General features: G+C 38.9%; 1 protein-coding gene across 1 annotated transcript in view; it reads right to left on the reverse strand.

Moving 5' to 3' along the window:
* The window catches only part of LOC116903125 (solute carrier organic anion transporter family member 1A4), a 49,444-nt gene extending 34,204 nt beyond the window's left edge, over positions 1-15,240 (reverse strand). The window contains exons 1-3 of the mRNA XM_032905477.1: positions 15,154-15,240; positions 3,988-4,105; positions 306-447 (exon numbers count right to left, since the gene is read on the reverse strand). Of these exons, the coding sequence (XP_032761368.1) occupies positions 306-447; positions 3,988-4,047 (202 nt within the window). The 5' untranslated portion in view covers positions 4,048-4,105; positions 15,154-15,240. The remainder of the gene's footprint in view (positions 1-305; positions 448-3,987; positions 4,106-15,153) is intronic.
* Between the last annotated feature and the right edge of the window lie 6,268 nt (positions 15,241-21,508).

The raw sequence follows: 21,508 nt of genomic DNA on the forward strand, positions 1-21,508 counted from the left end.
CTCTCCTAAATTGGCCACAAAAATTCCTTACCTTCTCTTTGAATTATCAAATGACAGAATTCGATATTAATATTCTATATCTGCTGTACTCCTCAGGGTGGGGGGGTGAACTGTCAGAGTATGTGGCAATCATAAGCAGACATCATGAGAATAATTAAATAAGTGGCTACCAATCAATTTCACAGCAAACAAGGCTACCAATCAATTTCAGAAAGCACAGATCTCAGCTGGATTAAATGATCTAATGTAGGAAATAAGGAGAAAATACCAACATGTAAAGATAAGTAAACATAAAAATAACTTACCTATCTCAAAGCTCCCATTGATAAGCCCAACTATAGATGTGGGGATACCGAATTGTCTCTCTATTTGTGTGAGCATGGAATTCATATAAGTTCCTGATAATGATTTGGATACATATGCACATGTTAATGCCAACAGAAACATCTAGGAAAAATGTTTAAGAAAAAAAGAAATTTATTTTCTGATTATGAATTTGTCATTTACTGATCAAAGAGCCTCCACCTGAGGCTACCAATTGTATTCGGTATAAACAGCCCTTGATTACACAAGAAATTTACTTTTTGGTAATTTCATATATATATGAAATATTTAGATTATTATTTTCTTCCTCTCTTTTCCTCCAGTCTTCCCTATTAATACCCAAATCGCTAGCAGTACTCTTTTTAAGGTCTATGAGTTTTGATTTGGTTTTTATGGGGTAGCTTAATCTGTGTAGCCATTAGATTACAACTAAGCATTGATACTTGATGAATTTACCAGTGTGTGCATAGCTGAAGGCCTTAAGGCACATCAAGTCATTGCAAGACTAGGCATATCATCTTCCACTTGATGCTAGACAAAGTAGCCCAGCTAGGGGAATGGGATCTATAAGTAAGCAACAGAATGAGGGACAGCTCATGCTCCACTTGTTCGAGAATCTGCATGAAGACTAAGCTGTACTTCTGCTACGTATGTACAGGTCCAACCTATGCTTGCTATTTTGTTGGTGATTCAGTCTCTAGGAGCCACCAAGAATCCACCTTATTTGACTTTGTTGTTCTTCTTGTGGAGTCCCTATCATGTCCTGGTCCTTCCCCCAAATCTTTCACAAAACTTCCCAAGATGAATCTAATGGTTGGCTATGGGGTCTCTGCATCTGTTTCAGTCAGTTGCTGGGTATAGTCTCTCAGAGGAAGTTATGCTAGGCTCCTGTCTGCAAGCATAACAATATCATTAATAATGTCAAGGATTGATTCTTGCCTATGGAATGAGTCTCAATCTGGGCCAGTCATTGCTTGGCTCTTCCCTCATTCTCTGCTTCATATTTGACCCTGTACTTCTTGTAAGCAGGACAAATTTGGGGTGGGTTTTGTGGGTGGGTTGATGTCCTTGTCCCTCTACTAGGAATCCTGCCTGGTTACAGGAGGTGGCCATTTCAGGCTCCAGATTCCGCACTGCTAGGAGTCTCAGCTAGAGTTGCCTTCATAGACTCCCTGGAGTCTCCACCATCCCAGGTCTCTGGCACACCCTAGAGATGTTTCCCAAGGAAGACTTTTCTTAATGATTTTATTTCTAGACTTAAGAATAAGGACCTTCAGTGTGGACCTTTTGACCATGCAAATATTTTAGATGTTTCTAAACTCAGAGGACAGAAATCTAATTATTTTAAAACAATCCTATAAGTTTTTTTTTCTTGAAAACCCATGGTTTTAATATTTCCCCATACTATTTACACCAACATCTACTGTCGTTGAACTCCCAGTTAAAGTAACTGTGGTGTTGAGTAGAAGTGGCTTCCATACACTCATAGGTGTGAATGCTTGGCCACTGGGGAGTATACTACTAGGAGGTGTGGATTTGTTCCAGTATGTGTGACCTTATTGGTTGAAGTATGTCACTAGGAATAAACTTTGAAGTTTCAGAAGCTACAGCCAGGACCAGTTTCCCTCACTTCCTGATGCCTGCCAATCTGCATGTAGAACTCTAGGCTTCTTCTCTAGCACCAGGTCTGCCCACAGGCTACCATGGTTCCTACCATGACAGTAACAAAATAAACTGATGAACCTATACACCATCTACGATTAAATATTTTTTCTTGTTAGTGTTGCACTGGTCATGGTGTCTCTTTGTGGCAATAGAAACCCTACAATGGTACCCAAAGATAAACTCGAGAAGTAGTGCTTATAATGAAACCTCATGATGTCTTTCTACAAATGCTATTAGTAATAGAAACTAATAGTTATAATACTCATCATTACGCTAACTTTGAAGATGAAATTGCAGATCAGTAGATAAAAGCACTGGCTGCTTTTTCTGAGGACCTGGGTTAAGTTCTCAGCAGCCTCATGGTGGTTCAAAAACACCTGTATCCTCATGGAGACTGGGGGCGGGGAGTGCAGATATGGGATTTTGAATAGTTGGGGGATGGACTGGGAGGGGAATAAATCTGGAATGTAAAAGTAAATAAAAAATTAAAAACAAAACAAAAAACATCTGTATCTACAGTTCCGGAAGATCCAATATCTTCTGGTCTCCAAGGATATCAGACATACAACTGGTCCACCAACACACCTAAGGGCAAAGTACCCATATAAATAAAATAATGCACAAATTTAGAGAAGTTAAAGGATCTTAACAATGGAGGAGCAGGTGGCGATTAGGGACAGAGGAGTTGCTTGGCATGTGTGAGCGCCTGAATTTAATCCCTCATACCACTAGGATTAGATATCGCAGATAAGTAAACACAGACACACAGAGAGAGCAGGAGGGGGAGAGGGAGGGAGGGAGAGAGAGAGAGAGAGGGAGAGAGAGAGAGAGAGAGAGAGAGAGAGAGAGAGAGAGAGAGAAACAGTGAGAGATACAGAGAGATGTGAATAGATTGTACAAAATGACACATGTAGTAAGCATCTGAGGAAGGTTAGGAGCCAGGGAGTCTGAGCTCCTCAGTGACTGTGAGAACTGAAGGATACCTTGAAGGGCTTTGGATTCTCATAATTTGTAAATCATTAGAGGTAATCACTTTCCAGGGGCTGAGCCTGAAGCCTCTTTTATATTAATACATGGATTCTACTACATGTGAATAAAGGTTAAGTGAGGATGACTTAGGCAGCAGAAGCTTAGAGAGGGATGATGAGGACTCTGCAGAAATTGATCAGCGCTCGAATTTCCTGGGTTAATGTAAGTTCACATTTGGTGATACAAACATGCCTTTGGAAGTATAAGAACAATATTTGTATCTAAAATACTGAAAACCACTAAAGCAGCTAATAGAATGATCTGTTTTCTTATAAATAGTAATTATTACATTGCCAATGCTTGAAGAAAATATTTATCTGACTGGATCACAAAGCCATTTTTTCCATATTAATCAACAGAGTGCTTCTTCTAGGAAAGTCTTTCCTAGCTGTGGTCCCTGATTTTATGTCAGGTACCCTTGAAGGCTGAGCACTGATTGACCTCTGACCTCATGCTAAATTACACAACATAATACACATCTAATGCATTTTAAACCCCACTCTCCTTTAAGACCCTCTAAATCAGTGATTCTCAACCTTCTTAATGCTCATGTCTTTTTATATACAGTTCCTCCAGTTCTGTTGACCCCAACCATAAAATTATTTTTGTTACTTCTTCATAATTGTGATTTTGATGATGATATAGACTCTAATATAGTATCTGTGATTTCTCATAACCTTAGGTGACCCCCTTGAAAGGATCATTTGACACCTGCAAAGAGGCATGACCCACATGTTTAGAACCCCTGTTCTAAATCATTTTGATAAATTTTCCTGGATGAATAATCATGACTAAGCATCTGTAATTAGAAAACCAATGTCTTTAAGGGGAGAAATTAAGGACATACTTGGTAAATGGCTTTTGTGCTGGAAAACTTCATGCAAACTGAGAAATATTACAAGCATTTTCAATGATTGTTTCAAAAAACTTCCATGACTATAAACATCCATATATAGAAATAATCCATACCTTGATCTTGGCAAAACATCTGACCCCATGGGTTGCAACCCTTTTCTCAGATTTTCCCATGTTGTTCTTCTGATTGTTTCCAGATATCTATTCCTTAAACAATCTTACTGCTGTTTTTCTGAGAGAACAAACAGTTAATAGTTAAATTATTTACTAAAGTGTAATAAGTCATTCTTTAAAACAATGACAGCCCAAACTCTCTTAGGGCTAGGGTGTTCTATTCAGTTTATTTTATTTCAGTTCATTTGTTTCTGTTGTTATTATGAAATACCAGGACCAAAAACAAGTAAGAAGGAAGAGGTTTTATGGTAGTTTACAGGTTCTATATCTCAGTTCATCACTGAGGGAAGTCAGGGTAGAAACTTAAGACAGCAACCTGGATGTAAAAGCCAATGTGGAGGCCATGGAGGAACTCTGCTTCCTGCTTTGATCTCTAAGACAATCTCAGCCTGCTTACTTATACAACCCAAAACTTCCTGCCCAGGGTTTGCACCACGCACAGTGATCTAGGCCCTCACACATCAAACACCAATCAAGTTAATATACCACAGGGTGTATCATTAGTAAATTTCATTGGAACACTTTCTCAATTGAGGTTTCCTCTTCCAAAATGACTCTAGCCTGTGTAGAATTGATAATTAAAAACAGGTGCATTAGTGGGTAAACAAAGTGGTTGAGGATCTTAGTTTGAATTCTTAGTAACCAAGCAAAATAGCTGGGCTTCTTTGCAATGTAACCTCAACCCTGGGAGGACTCAGACATCAGGAACATAGCACTGTGCCAACCTGCTATGATCTTGCCTTCAGGCCTTCATAATATGCACATGCGTGGAGCCAGAAAACCACCTGACTTGTGGAAGCAATCCCTTAGCAAGAAGGAGTTTGAGTGTCAAGGACCGTCCTTGATACCCAGGTACTTTTTGGGGCCAGAACTGATAGTTTCTCACAATTAATATTCTTTTGTTATTCTCAGGGCCAGAGCTGGTGGCTTCTGGCAATTGACTCCTGCTGATAGCAGCAGAAGGTTAGAAAAATAAACTTAGTTACTTGAGCTCTTTAACTCAGGGACCTATTTCTGGTCAAGTAACAGGCAGGCTTGGAGCAAGTCAACTCTTCATGAACCAGAGAGAAAGGAAAAGAGAGAAATTCAGGCACGCATATATACACTGGATGAAGCAGAAAAGAGCTTCTTCACCATTTCATGTTTGCTCTCAGCTTTTATACCCTGTAAGACAGAAGTTCTTTATCTAAATAAATTACCTCACAGCTATGAAAGTGATTATCATATACACAGGGAAAATTGCTACTGCAGAGTAACTGATTACATGGTTTTCAAAGCAATTTTACATTTCACAAGTTCACAGTAAGTTTAAAGCAATGGTTCATGTCATAAGTCAATAATGTTTAAGAAGTTACAGCAGAATTGTTTACATGTCTTTCCATTAAGAGTCATATCTGACTAAACATTCCTTATCTATTTTCTAGCTCCACAAGTTCATTATAAGTTTAGAGCAATAGTTTTTAATGTTACAAGTTAACAAGACTTTGTCAAGAGGCTGGTCATCTGCCTGGTATCTATTTTTTTTAAAGTCTTATAGAGATAAACTAGTCAATCATTTATTTTCAGTCATTTTACCCTTAATAAATTGCCCATTCCCAGTTTATGACCTTCAGTTACTGAGATTAGTAGCCTCATTTCTAACCTAGAAGGACTAATTTCCTTGATCATAAATTTGTTCCAAGCCTATTTTCTTGGAATTATCTCATGACATGGAAGTCTATTTGCAGGTCCTCTCCCCCCCCGCCCCCAGGAAGTTTAAAATTACTTGAATCAATCCAGCAGTTCTATGAGATCATTATCAAAAATGATGAAATCATCAATGTGTCTAAACAGCATCATTACATGAAAGTTCATCTTCACATTGATTCTGCAGGAAAGCTACCCAACAGAGTGATTATAGACCCAGTGAGCAAACTAGGCCATTTTGGATATTTGAGGGACACATCAGTGGGGAGCATGGAAGACATATCAGCAAGGAGCAATATGAATATGACCAATATGAGCAGGATGAATTCTCTGGAGCCCTTCCCTCACAGAGCACACTTATCACAGCCATGCAAAATGGTGGATCATCTCCAAGAAGCTCAATTGCTTGCCACAGCCTACCCTACATGACTTCTGCTAGCTGAGATATATCTCAACCCTAAAGATATTATCCTGAGACTAGCAAGAGCTAGGACTCTTCCCTCCTTGCTCTGAGTCTGCATCTCCAGGTGCATGTATCCTGTACAACCCCCACTTCTGTACCATAGATGTAGTCACATAGTCCAGTGGCCAAATTACAGGTTTAAATTCCTCTTTTCATGTAAGGACATGTCCTTTTCCTACAAACAAAGCACTCTCAGCACCTTGACACCAGCTAATAATGTGCATTCATCCCATCCCTTACTATTCCTCATGGTTTGCATAGCTCTTTTTACCCTCTATAAAGGAGATCTGTTTCACTGAAAACCATCTCTGAGAAGACTATTCCCTCCACAAGCTGGCACTCATGCAACTCAGATCCCGTGGGACCCAACCAACCAACCATATTTCATTCCCTCAATTACAACCTGCCTACTCTGTGGACAGAATCAAAATCCAAGGCAGCTGCTGCTGCCCCTGTGGATTCAACAGGACCTAAGGTTTAAGCAGGGAAGAGTGAATGACACTCCGCCACCACCTTTGGCATCAACTCAAAAGCCCAAGTGTCCACGAGGATTGGTAGTCTATTTTTTTTTTTTTTTTTTTTTTTTTTTTTAGTTTTAAACACCGAAAAGGCTAACTGGCCAGGGTGTTCTCTAGTATTAGGTAAAGGTCTCTAAGTCTCTTCCTGAACCCTGACATCAAAACTCCCCATATTTTTCTCAAAAAGAAAAAAAAGCAAAAAACTGGCAACACAGTGAGTGACCAGTAAATACCATATAAGATAGTCGCTGGAACGCTTAAAGCTTGCAAGCAGGCTGATGTCTTGGTGCTGTTCGAGAATCCCCTGAGTACTGTCAGTCTGCAGAAATGTTCTTCTTTGGAACAGAAGTTTCCTTTCCATTTCTATTATGAGGATCACATAAATAAATAGATTGAAATTTAATAAAGTAATTGATTAATTAATTTAAAAATTAATTAATTTGAATTAATTGAATGAATGAATGAATAATAAACCAACCAACTAACAGAAAACAAAACAAAAACCTCTCAGATTAGAAAAATATGGGCCTTCGTAAAATCCCCCAAAATGAAGCTGCATGGCCCCATCAACTTCCCCTCCTGCCAGCTAACAGCCCTGCACTCTGCAGGGCTCCTTTACAAAGGCAGATGAACCACATCTCCAACTCCAAGTTGTGGCTTTCCCCTTCCCCTTCTCCACTGGCCAGCAAAGCTTCACTTTTCACAATTCTGTCAAAAATAGATAGATAGATAGATAGATAGATAGATAGATAGATAGATAGATAGACAGACAGACAGATAGATAGACTGATAGATAGGAGGAAATGCCACATAGCCCTTGGCTTCCCTTCCCTATCCCAAAGCAGAGAAAAATCCAATTAACCCCCTAGTTAGCTCCACCACTCCTTCTACTCCTGGCTCTGTCAAGAGTCCTGATTTTCAGGCATTCCCAGTTCATGCCCATCCCACCAGGGCTGGACTCCCTGCAAACTCAGATCACCAATTTAAATAGGCAGCTTTCCCATAGTTCAGCCAGCCAGGTGTTGCAGCTGAGCGAGCCTCAGCCAGCTTGAAGATAGTCTTCCCACCCTCTGGCTCACAAGATCACACCCTGACCCCACTCACGCCCTCCCCCTGCATCTTTCTTCCTTGCTTGGTCTACTTTCTGGGGGGGGTGGTAAACAAACAAACAAACAAAGAGCTATTAGCTGGCAATGTCAGGGTGGGCCCAGACCCCAAAAGTCCTTTCTCCCAAGCCAGGAATGAATGGAGGAATGAATGGTGGAAGAATGGAAAGGATCTTCCTCATATGCTCACTGCCAAGTTAAACTCTCTGCGTAGACAGAGCAAACATGTTACTTAGCAGCTTTTCAGCTAAGGGTCACAGAGCTGCAAATCCTGAATTATATAAGAATGATGGGTGGAGATTTGCTGCTAAAGCTGCAGCTTGTGATGCCTTAGCTTGAAACAATGCCACTTGGACCAGATGACCGAAACTTTGAATTTTCCTGTTGCTTCCTTTTGTGTTTCTTCCTCCCTAATAGCAGAAATAACTGATTGCCAATGTTCCCTTCATGGGACACATTGAAGGACAAGCTACAACCCACTATTAGATTAACCACTCAAAAAATAAGCTATGTATTTAAAAATTAACGTAATGATTTGGACTTAAGTAGTCGATGAAAATTATCAGCTGAGGCTAAAAGAAAATTGACTCTGACTAAAAGTAACTTACAGGAATCACAGATGGATCGCTTGGATACCAAACTCAATTGTACTTTGGTTGTTTTGTCTCCTGAAACTTATGGTTATGCTCTATGCCTTTACTCATAAAAACTACTTTATTTTAATATTACAAAACCACAATAGGGTGATTTTAAACTTCTTTACCATTTTTAAAAGATTTACAGCATTAGAATTAAAGTCGATGGTTTAAATGATATTGTATCTCCTTTCAGACTAATAAAGCAATGCCTCAATATGGATTTGGTGTGGATTTTGAGGTGATGATCATAGGATTCCAGAGGTATCCGCTACAATGTACTAGATAAAGTTCAGGGTCTTTACAGTGAACAATGAAGTTCTGATAACATCCTAGCCACAGCTAAGGATTGTTAAGTTTCCTTTGGCTTTCTTTTAAGTGTAGACTCAAAATGTAAAATTTATATACACCCACTCTTCCAGATAAGGAAAAGAAGCCCCATTTGATGGATTTAAGTCAAACTAAAGAATGTTTGTGCTTTAAATGCAAAGCCATTTCCCAATGTTCTAATGTAACACAAAGGTGTGCATCTATTGCCTTCTCTACAATGTAGGTTTCAATATCCCTAAAAATCCTTGTAAGCCACAGAAAATAATCTTGGATCCACCTCTCCCAGGTAAAGGGAACTTTAGATTATTGATCTGTAGAAATTTTATATATCGACAACTATAGATTTAGGTCTGTCTTTAAGAAAAGATTGATTAGTACTCATGCTAATTTGGTCAATATACCTTGGTTAACATTAAAATAACATATTTCCATTTGGATCTAAAATTACTAAGGTCCATGTAACTAGCTCGTATTTTACCTTTTTTTTTTTTTTTTTTTTACAAATGCAGTCTTTAATTACTAAATAAATAAAAACACAGAATTATGATTGATAATGGCTGCCAATATGCTAATCTATTTTATATTGCTCTGTAGGCATGCTGTTATAAATAGGTTTGCTGCTGGTATCAATCAACCTAATTAAAGTCTATGCTCTTAAAAGGCACCATTTAATAGAAATAAAATATAAACTATGGATAATTCTATATTTTTCAGTAACCATATTAAAAGCTAACAAAATAGGTGAAAGTTACTTTAGTATATTTTGATTTTATTTACCAATATATTTAACAGGTTGTTTCAATATGAAATATGTACAAAAACTTATACAGAGATATTTTGTCCTCCTTTATTTTGTTTCTATTATTTAATCTTTAATTAATGTAATAGAAGTAAGACTATTCATTTGAGCCAGTTTATTTTACACAGACAAGCTGTTACTGATAATGACAAAAATATTGTATTTTGGCATCATGTCATCTCTTGTAATGTACAGAATTTTTCTAATAACTAAGCTACCTACGATACATCCTAGTAGTTAGCAATCTCCAAACTGATATATTTTCTTGATGGGAGTAAAATTGATTCTAGGTACATAATTTCTAAGCTTTTTGAGGTTTTCTTTGCATTACATTTTAAAGGATCACCAAGACACATCCTCATTCTCCAAAATATTGTCTCTCCATGCTTCTCTATACAGGTCACGTAGGTTAGCATAGGTTTCCTTTCTCAGCTGCACTAAGAAGGTGGGATAAATGATGCTTTATTGAATTCAAATTTCTTGAATATTGATGAGAAAGATAACATAGATGCTAAATGTACTACATTTTGGAAAGGGCTGATGAGTTAAGTCAGCTTATGTATCTTAAGGATGTGTTAAGAACTGTGTGGAAGAAGCTTTTCTCTTGTTTCAAAAGGAAGCAAAAACTTGTAGCTTCAAATCTAATAACACTTAGATTTGGTTAGGAAAGACTTTCTGAAAATCTTGGCTGCAGACACGAAGATGGAAACATATAAAAACAACAAAACATGATATGTAAATGCTGTCTCCTCTATATGGGAAGAGCTCAAGAGAGCACCTAAGATATGTATGTCTCTGTGTAGCTAAAAAATCTCTTTGGCTATCTGTTCCTCATGACTTATTATTACATGCCATTGTTTCATATGGCATGGATGAAAGTTTATATTACGGTCTGGTCATGCAGTCCCAACAGACTCATAAAGTTAACAGACTCACCTGCTCAAGCACAGAGCAGAGAGTCATTATTAGATAGATTATGCTCCCCCCCCCATTCCATACATGTGCTAAGGAAGAAATGTACCTACAGTGTGATGTTCAAAAGTCTGTGTTTTCAGAACAAAAGGACAAGACACAATACCTGGATGAAGACTTCAGAATAAGCATAACAGGTCATGGACAGTCTTTAGTCCCTCCAATGACAGGTCAAGTACCTGATGGGGATTGTTCTCCAAAGCCAGAGAGCTCTGGCCTTAATGACTGCAGAACAGGGAGGGATATGCATTGTATTGGGGAAGGAATGCTGTTTCTATGTCCATGCATATGAGCTGGTGAAACAAAACATGTAAGTGTTCAAAGACCTCAAGGAAAATCTCCAGGCACCTACTTGGCCCCTTATTGGCCATTGGAGCACCACTTCACCTGGCATCCTGCCTCATCTAATTTCTAAAATTACAGATAGTAGCACTGTAAAAATCACTGGCAATTGGGTTCTGGTTCAGTACTAAACCATTCCCATCATAAGGAATAATGATCAAGACACCACCACCCCTTTATAAAACAAAAAGGGGGAGATGTGGGGTTAGCCAGCTTTATGACACGGGGAGCTAGTCTGTAGTAAGAATGAGGTCAAGACACATCCCAACCCTGAAATACCTCATCCCAAGACCAGCAAGAGTTAGGACTGTTCCCTCCTTGCTCTGTGACTGCATGTCCCCGCAATATAACCTGCACAACACCCAACTCTGCTACTCTCTTTTTTTAATTGGATATTTTTTATTTACCTTTCAAATGTTATCCCCTTTCCCAGTTTCCCATCCATGAACTCCCTATCCCATTCCTCTCCCCCTGTTTCTATGAGGGTGTTCCCCCCACCACCCACTCACCCCTTCCCTCCTTGCTGCCCTGATATTCCTCTACACTGCGGCATCGAACCTTGGAAGGACCAAGGGCTTCTCCTCCCACTGATGCCCAACAAGGCCATCCTCTGCTGTATACGTAACTCTACTACTCTTGACACAGTCACATAGCCTGGTAGACAAATCAAACGTTTAACTTTCTCCCTTGTCTTGCTTGTCTAGCAAGTGCCTGGAACTCCTCTTCATGCAAGTGAAGCATTCCTAGCACCTCAGCCCCGGGCAATAATGTCCATTTATCCCCCTACCCCACCCCCACACAAACCACTAACCTCTCCCCAAGGTTTTAATAGTCTTTGTAACCCCCAATAAAGGAGAGCTGTTTCACTGAAAACCATCTGTGAGAAGGCTATTTTTTGGGGGAGGGGGCACTCATGTCAGCCATGATTCTGTAGAATTCACCAACTCTTCTAAGCTTCATTACTTTGTGTCCAACCTATACACCCAGAGGCCAGAACTGGACCTGACTGGCAAATATATATATACATGTGCACGTGTACACATACATATTCTTAAACTCAAACCCATAAATTCACTTATAGCAAAGAGAGAGAGAGAGAGAGAGAGAGAGAGAGAGAGAGAGAGAGAGAGAAGAATTTCTTGAATAGGAACAATTTAATCAATATCTTGAATGTTATAAAGTTATTTATGAAAGTTTTGACTGTCATTATAAACACATCCATAGGAGAAGATTGAAGTTGATTGATTTCTAATGAAAAAGCCAGTGCAAATAACTATACTTATTCTTTGAAAATACTAAAGATAGCCTTGGAACTTGTTAGGCTCTGACTGTAAACAAGTGATCTGGATAAAATGAAGCTTTCTATTCTTTAGTCAAAGCATATGAGACTCAGGAGATGCCCTTTGAACTCACTGGAAAGCTACTGCCTTTAAGAATGCAAATACATTGTTTTTTGTTTTCCTTTGCAGTTGTAGTACTGAGTCTGTGGCTTTCACAGTGACTGTCATTTAGGTTTCTTAGACCTGGCCATGTGACCCTCTCACAAATTGCAATTAAAGGAGTTTATTTCTTCCAATCCCATAGGAGGAACTCCTGTTAAGGATTGAGAATGAATGCCTATCCCAACTCAGTGCACTATAATGGAGTCTAACAATAGAACGCCTTCCCATCGAATTGTGCATTTGTCACTGGCTCCACAGTCAAAGAACGATGCAGTCCACTTATGATGACATTGAGGCTTTGCGGTATCACAAGCTATGAGAAAATATGTTCAGCTTCTGATCCATGGAAACCCCAAACAAATTCACTCCATATTGATCTATTAATGTGATTAAATACAACAAAAAAGAAAGTAAGGACATCCATTGTGTTTGTAGTAAATCTCTGCCTCGCTGAGCCAACAAAGTCTGTGTGACCAGGCTTACTCCCTGAGTTCCTTGCATTCCAAGACTTCCCTGGAGTCTCAGAAAGAGAAACACTCAGAGACGCTGTTGTTTCAAAGAAACCTGAGGAGATACTGAATTTTAATCATTAAAAACAAGCTAAGTAAAAACAATAAATAAGTCTACCATCTGTGGAGGAATTCAACAATAATAGGTTTAAAAATGTAGAGTTTAGGAAAAAGACCAGACACCTAAAAAGAGAACTAGATGTGGTTATTTATGACCTACATATTATATATAGGTAAACATGTCCCTCTCTGTATAGGCAATATGTCAGTACTAGCATTTATATGCCATGCAGAAAGGTGACTTGAATTCTATTCAACTCTTCCAGTCTTATCAAACTTTATCTATCTTGTATCTTTAAAGTAAAATAATTTTTGGCACCATCAAAGTATTTTAATTTCATAATTAATCTACAAATTTATTTTAACATATCCATATGATTTCTCAGCTGTGTCCACAGCACTGAAAATTCTCCAAATAATGTTTATTTTATAATTAATACAGAATTTATAAATAATTTTAAACATTTATCAGAGCTCTGAGCCATGCTGCATGACTCTAGTTCTCTTCACTGCCTTTCAACTACAACAAATCCTTATCGAGCACTTGGTCTGTGCTATTAACTTCATGAAACACAAGTATTCAACAAGTAACAAGACAAGCCGGCTGTTCTATAGAAGGCTGAATTGCTCAAGACTGATCAAACACCAGAGAAAGTTGCTTGGACCTAGATCCCCAGGATCCTATTGTTCTCCTGGGAAATTAAAATTTGTTATAAATAAATGAATAAAAAAATAAATAAACACACTATGATTGAACCAGGCCATGTAGGCTGAGGTTCAACTTACTTATGTAAATAGGGTTGAAAATTGACAATATATGTATGAACATTACATAAACTATCTTGGCAGTCCCAAGCGAACACTTGAATGAAAACCCCAGACTCAAGGCTCCCACATAAAACTCCAGGAACACTTAACTTCTTGAGAGGAGCCAAATGGTAGAAAGGGGAAGATTTCCATTAGAGAGAAAACTCGTAATTCAAATCTACTTCGAATATAGCTGACATATTACATCCTCAACTCTGCCCACCTGCCTCATTTTGTCATCCCTAGAGCAATTTCTCATCAGCCTTTCTTCTGTTTCTCCTTGTCCTTGTCTGAGCCCTGACTGGTCTCCCTACTCAACAGTAAGAGTGAACTTTTCTCCTCTTCCATGTCAAAGCTATTTTCACATTCTTTGGTGGTTTAAAATATAACTATTCTGAATATCTATTTTTCATCTTTTGGCCAAGAGAAAGTGGGTCTAGGCTCTAGAAGATAGTGGTAGTTTCTATCACCACCTTAAAGATTTCTTTCAAAAACACTTTTGCTGTCTCAGAAATTTTACAAAGAAGTGTCTTGAGTGTAAATACATCATACAAAGTCAGGCACTTGAAAACAGATTTAATGTTAGTAAATTAACCTCTACTTTCTTCTGATGTGCCAACCTTTTCTCTGAAAAATATATATTTTAGATGCATCTTAAACTTGTCTATAGAGAAAAAGAGGTAAGGGAACATCTGTTTTATTGACTCAGCGAAGCCAGTATAACCAAATTCTGAATCATGCCGTATTCCCCTGTAGAGTTCTTTGATCCTAAATGAGAAATGTGAACGGAGTGACAGCCATGTAAACAGCGTCCTTTGTTAGCACAGGGTTGTTTAAACAATGACTCCTGCTCCCAGGATCACACAGTATCACCAATAAACCCAAGTCAATCATGAATGCTAATGAAAGCAGGACATTGCACTTGTAATTAAGCAGTTAGCTATGCGATGTGTCCCCCTCTTTAGCATCCACATGAGAAATAGGAGTTCATCGCACCCATTTTCAGGCAAACCTGGGCACAAATATGAAACATTTTGCATTGCTTTGTTTTAAAGGTATCTGGTGGAGCATCTATCTGCCCTATTCTTTTGAGAATGCAGTGTAGTTTCCTGGGTGAGCATCCTGGAAAGCAGACCTCTAGAACTGTCACTACCTGGCAAAATAATCCTGGAACATAGACCGTTCCTTCACCAGGCACTCTCCCCTCCCTAAGCAGAAACTCTTAGGGGTCAGCAGCACCCTCTGGTTGGTGGCCTTAATAACATCTCAGTCACAGGAGAATACGGCGTTGTCCAACGTGAACAAACAAGCTCACTCACACTCAGTATCCACACACTCAGCTTCAGAAAATGCGTGCTGTCCTTTTCATTTACTCTGCACTACTGAATTAAGGAAGCAAAGGCTTTGCTTTACCATGGCCAAGTAAGAAGTACATACATGAAGAAGCTTTAGAAGACGGTCCTCTCCATGCTGAGACTAAAAGAAAGTCAGAGCAGCAAAAGTCCTACGAAAAGCACTTATTTTCAGAATCCTCAGATTGCCTCTAACTGGGAGAGACAGCCTCTTGGACGCCTTCCAGCTAAAATGCTTTCAACCAATACCAAGCCAAGGAAGGACTTGCCAAGAAAGGACTTGGGGAAATACAATGAATTGTTTGATTCCTAGCGAGTGATTTTATTTTGGTCAGCTCCTTCTGATCAGAAACCAAAGGAGACAATGCAAAATTCCACGTGTGTGTGTGTGTGTGTGTGTGTGTGTGTGTGTGTGTGTGTGTGTGTGTGTGTGTGTGTGTGTCTGTGTGTGTGTGTGTGTCTCTGTGTGTGTGTGTCTGTGTGTGTCTCTGTGTGTGTGTCTGTGTGTGTCTCTCTGTGTGTGTCTGTGTGTGTGAGCGTGTGTGTATATACATATGTATATACATATATACGTATATGTATATATATGTACATTTTATTTTCTATATTCCAGGTACCTCAGAAATCTTATCAGATATCAAGAAAATTCCAATTCATGTGGTTTTACCATGCAAAATAATCCTGGAACATAGACCGTTCCTTCACCAGCAATCTAGCCAGTTTGTCAGCTTAGGTATGTTCTAAATCTAAACTGAGAAACAGAAGAGGAAATTCAAAATATGAGTTCTGCCTTTAGTAGAGCCAGATGTTAATGGCATCGATGTCACTCCCTGTGCCAAACTTATCTGGAAAAAGAGGAGACAGTTGCAGGACAAGCCAGTTTCCACATTTTTTACCTAAGTCTTACCAGGCAGCTTTAGGCTCCCTAATGCACTGTCCTGCTGGTAGTGATTAATATTCATTACACAAATTTTTATTGAGGGCCTACTAAGTTCTAAGCACAGTAGTAGATGTTAGGGAACTGAAGACAAACAGCTTGAGCTTGCTTTCAAGAGATCTCAGCGGCTATTGGGAAGACTGGGTTACTCAGTGGCAATGGGTAGCATTTGCCCTGATTCAGTCAATTTCGTAGAGAAAAAGAGATTGATGAAAGCCAGTCCGGTCTTTCATTTGGGTGCAGCGAACTAATTTAACCACACCTGTTTAAAATTAGCACAAATTTGAAGATCTGCTCGCCACCTATCTGTGTGCATTTAGACAGGCCACTCAGTTCTCTACCTGTAAATGAAAACAACATCTCTCTTTCTCAAAGTACAAGGGAGGCGAAGGAATCATGATAGACAGCAGAAATGCGGGAAAACAGTCACCAAGGCGTTAAAAAGAAGGTTAAAGGTAGTATCAGAAAGAGAAAGGCCCTGTTTTTTGTTTTTTTTGTTTTTTTACTAATTTTCCATAATCCCAATGTCAGGCAACTATTTCCCAGCCACAACAATCTTAGGAGAGTCTGATGAAAAAGTAACATAACAAACTTAAGCTTCATATGTCAGTCTCTGAGGCAGAGAATGAGGAAGGCATGGTGAAAATTGATGGAAGACACGTGAACACTGATCAAGACAGCCATAATCCTCACTGCATAATTAAATAGGCTTAATTCCTATTATAAAACAGGTGCACAAGCAACATTCAGCTAATGGTAGCTATTTGCTCCTGCATAATAGGCTTTGGTCCTCAGTGCCATTCTGATTTCAATCAGGGGAGAGCACCTTGCTTATTTAAGCAGCTCTCAGTTCCTATACACACACCTCTGAGTGACACAAAACATAAATGTTTGTCATTGCGTCAACTGGGCTCTTTACGGAGTGGGATGCGTGAACTCATCCCTTCAGTAGTGCTGTAAAAAGGCCGCAGTCATCAGAGCTCAGAGCACAGTCTATCCACAAGGAAAAGACCAAGTGTTTGGAGGCTTACTGCCAGGCAGTAAGTAGATGTACTTGCCAAAGACTAGCCACCACACTCTGAAACGCCTGCTTATTTACAGCTCAGAGTAATATGGCCTCTGTCTGGGATATGTGCTTTTCAGTTGAGTGATTAACAAATAAGAAATGTCTAAAAGAGTCTTTGTTCCTGACGCGGACTGCTGCTACACTGGAAAGAAAGCTCTGATCTCATTTAGAGAACATATTATTATAATAAAGTTGGACATCACAGGAGATTATAGTTAATAAAAAATAAACGTTAACCTGACGTGCTTCACCTTTTTTTTTTTTTTTGCATTATTCTGGAAACTTCTGTCACATCAGAGCATTCAATTCTAAAGCCTTGTGGCTGGAGTATTGTCACCCAATTTTAAAGACGTAGGATTTAAAGTAGAGACGGGTTGAATCACTGTCCAGTGTCACATAGGTTATAAGTGTCAAAGACAATATTTACCCCTGAAGACTCTGACTAACTGTAGGAATCTGACCCTTCTCTTGTGTCTGTGTGTAAGTGGTAAGCCAGACTCTTCTGAATGGGTTTACATTTAGTTTTAATTCTTCTTAATAATTTCTATGCTGTTATCTGTAAGTATCAGTGAAGATTTGATTTTAGTTAAATGTGGTACAGGAGCTAGAGAGCTACTCCCTAACAACTCTTGCTCCTTGGCCAGAGTACTGCACATGAGACCCCAGCACCCGCATCAGGTTGCACTCAAACACTGGGAACTCCAGAAAGGAATGCTGAAATCCTGCTTCTGGCTTCCATGGGCATCTGCACACAGGTGTACAGGCACATAAATAAAATAATTAAAATAATTAAAAAAAATGACAAAAGGAGCATGAGCCTATAATCCCTAATTTTTATACTGCAGAAGAAGAAGCAGGAAGATGCAAGTAAGTTCAAAGTAAGCCTGGAGTTCATGGTGGTATAGAAGCTGATCCTGTCTCAAAAGGAAAAATAAATTAAACAATTGCCAGACTAATGTTGAACCTTAATTCTTTTTGCGAATTCTTATCTAACTGCTTTTACTTCACTCAGGTGTCTGTTAATTCTCATTTGCTCTCTTATTTTGCTTTACAGAGATTTCAGCTTAATGAGCAAGTCCAGATTCCTCTTCCCTACTGAGAGCCACAGGACCCACAGGTGTCTCGAGTCACTGCTTAGAATGCCTCCCTGCCTGTGCATACCATCAACATCAGAGCAGGGTTGTCCAGATTTCCACGTGGGAGGTGGAAAACAAACTACTTGTGTACATTTCCCAAAAGGAACTGGGATTCTGAAACAATGTCGGAGATAACCAAGGCCTGGCTTCCTCAGAGGTCTGTGTATGTGTAACTTGTCATTTGCCAGGCATTCGCTCCAGACCGTCAGACAACTTTCAGTGTTCATTTGTGGCCAGGTGCCCTTGTGTTTATTAGATAAAGAAGGTATGCATGAGGAGTACCAACGTGTCATTTTTGCAACCATGTGTAGAAACTATCCATTACATATCACCTATCTTTGGTCTCAGAGAGGCTTGCCAGGTCCATTAGCCTAAGAAAATAAGGAAATAATGAATATTGATAGAAAATGCGTTAGAAGCCAAAATCCCTTTAAAAAAAAAAACACCGTGTTAATGATAAATATTTAAAGGGAAATGTTTTTATAGATTGGAAACAAGCCAAGGAAATTATAAGAAAATATCTTACTTGTTCTTCGTGTAACCAAACTCCATCACCTGCTGAAAGTGGCCCTAGTAGTACCAAAAGAAAAAAATCTGGCAGAGGGATGTGTTTCCTTCTGCAGAACTCAGAAAACTAGAGTTTATACACCACACCATTGATATATATTTGGAATTTCAATGGGAAAGTGCTTTGAATTTCCAAAGGGTGACCTGTAATTACACGTGGACTGACATCAATGGCTATGATAGGGATACCTGTATAAATTAAGACTCTCAATGACCCCTATATATGTCTGCAGTCAGTTGAAGAAATTCTTTGCATATTATAATATAAAGTAAATTACAGCTATAAAACACAATTCTACAGGACAAGCAGTTGTAGGAAGATCTAATTGCACCTTAAAGGCAATGCTTATAAAACAAAAAAAGAAGAAAAAAGATGCACCTCCCCTCCCCCAGAGACTGAATAAATCGTGCTGTTACTTTCAGCTTTCTGGATGCCAATGGAAAAGGAATAACAGCAGCTGAGAGACACTGGGCTGTAGAAAATGCTGTGGCCTTCAGTCAGCCGACATTCTATAAGGATGTGAACATCAGAACGGAAGTCTGCAAAAGTATTGCACTGGGAACTTGAATTTACATATGTGTGTGTATATATCTATATATATCTATATCCTATATATACAAGAAATGAAAACCTGTTGATACCATTGAAACTGATAAAGATTAGAATCGAGCAGAACTTTCCTGAAAACCTTGGTCATTGACCCCAAAATCGCTTAGTTCACTGAGAATGTCTCTATTTATAAATTTATAATTTATAATAGTCCAGCTAATAGCTTTAAACAGATGGCAGGGAAAGGGGAATGTGGTGAGAATTTTGGGATTTTAGTTTCTTTAGAAAACACAGAAACATTACAAGAATGCACTTTTGTTTTAGTCCCAGGTGTGGGAGGTGGGGCTGCCTCAGAAAGACGGCAGCAGCTGACTGTTACTTGACTTGTGCTCTAGCCAAGAAATAGTTTTGCCAGCTGCAGATGGTTTCTACGGTTGTGTGACATTAGGAATTCTGGAAACTTTTCAGAGGGTATAAAAATACTAGGGCCTGGAGAGGTGGATGGTGCTTGTTAATAGTTCAGGGAGGTTGGTTGTGGTATCTTAGTCGTCATGCTCAAAGAAGAAACAAAAAGGAAAAAGAAATTAGATTCAGGGGACTCTTCGTTTTCCCCTTCTCCCTTCTCTTTTTCTCCCCTGTCTAGTGTTAGAGGGTTGAAGGAGTAGGGAAAGAATGAAGAAGAGTGGAGGAAAGAAAAACCCACAAGGAAGCAAAAAACAAACAAACAAAAAAACCCAGCTATACTGATGAACTTCTTGAGCTTAAAAATGGTTAAATTATTTTCCCTTGATTCTCAAATTTAATTTTTGACTCAAACATTTTACGTAGTCCCTCTTTATGTGGACTTACTACTCAGAAAACACTATTTAGAAATAGAAATAGTAAATAGAAACACTATTTAGAAATAGAAATTAGTAAAGAAAATTAAATCTACCTGGGTGTTTTACACTTGGAAAAAATCTAACAATAAAGTTTAAAAAAATTCTCTTATGTCCTCCATTTTTTTTAAAGAAAATGAACATCATAAAAGTTTACTGATTCTTTAAAAATCATGTTAAGTCCTTCGGTTCGAAATCTGAAACATCGCCATACCAGCGTCTATGGACTGTAGCAACTTAATGCAAAGCCACAGCATGCCACCTTCAGATTTAGTCAACAGATTATTTTCACTACCACCATGACTACAGAAAGCGTATATCACACGTTAATGACGTCATATGTAAGAAACAAGATGTTTGTATTAATTATCTCCAGATATCATAACAAGCTTCATGCATTTTTCTGTAAAATACCTTTGGTGGAGTCATCTATTTTAAAACCTTTTAGAAGTCCAATCAATAATACCAGTAACACCAGTAATACCAGTAACACCAACCTCTGGGGATGGACTTACATCAGGAAGAAAGGGCAAAGGTCAAAGGGAACCCACAGGCTGTTTTCTGCCTCAGTCAGTCTGATAAGTAATATATAGAATAAGTTAGGGAGAGGGGGAAAGGAGGAAATTCAGATTTTAGTATTAGGAGTGTTCCACACACAGGAGAATCTGTCCAGTGGGGGATGGAACATGAATCACAGAAGTAGGGAATCATGACACCCCAGTTCAGAAAAACAGAGCACTGGATCTGAAGAGGAGACTTGGTTGCCCTGCTGCATCTAAATCTTAGCTTCAATCTTTTTATTATTTTTTTAAAAATATTTGAGTTATTGTTGGTGTGAATATGTGAATGGTTTCTGTGCATGAATGCAAGCACAGGAGTGACATTGCATACATGTGGGGTGATCAGAGGACAAGTGTCAAGAATCCGTTCTCTCTTTTCATCCTATGATTTCTGAGATTGGATTCAGGTCCTCAGGCTTAGTGACAAGAGCTTTTACTCACCGAATAATCTTACTAAGTCAAACTGTTTCCTCCCCTCCCCCTCCCCCTGCCAAATTCTTATTTTCCTGGCTCATGTTTTTCTCGTGTCTCCTTAAAATGTCTGCAACACTAGTTATTTCCAGTCCTGTGCTGATTTCTTCCTGGTATGAGAACTAGCTACACAGAGCACGTGCTATGTCCTACACACAGTAGCTATGGCATGGTCCTGTGTACAGCAGATGGCCAATAAATATATACCTCTATTGCCTATAGCATATAAATATCTCTGTAAAAATTTACTTCTTTTCTTGTTAAGAACCTTCTTT

The sequence above is a fragment of the Rattus rattus genome, chromosome 6 (assembly GCF_011064425.1).
Source record: "Rattus rattus isolate New Zealand chromosome 6, Rrattus_CSIRO_v1, whole genome shotgun sequence".
Lineage (NCBI taxonomy): Eukaryota > Metazoa > Chordata > Mammalia > Rodentia > Muridae > Rattus > Rattus rattus.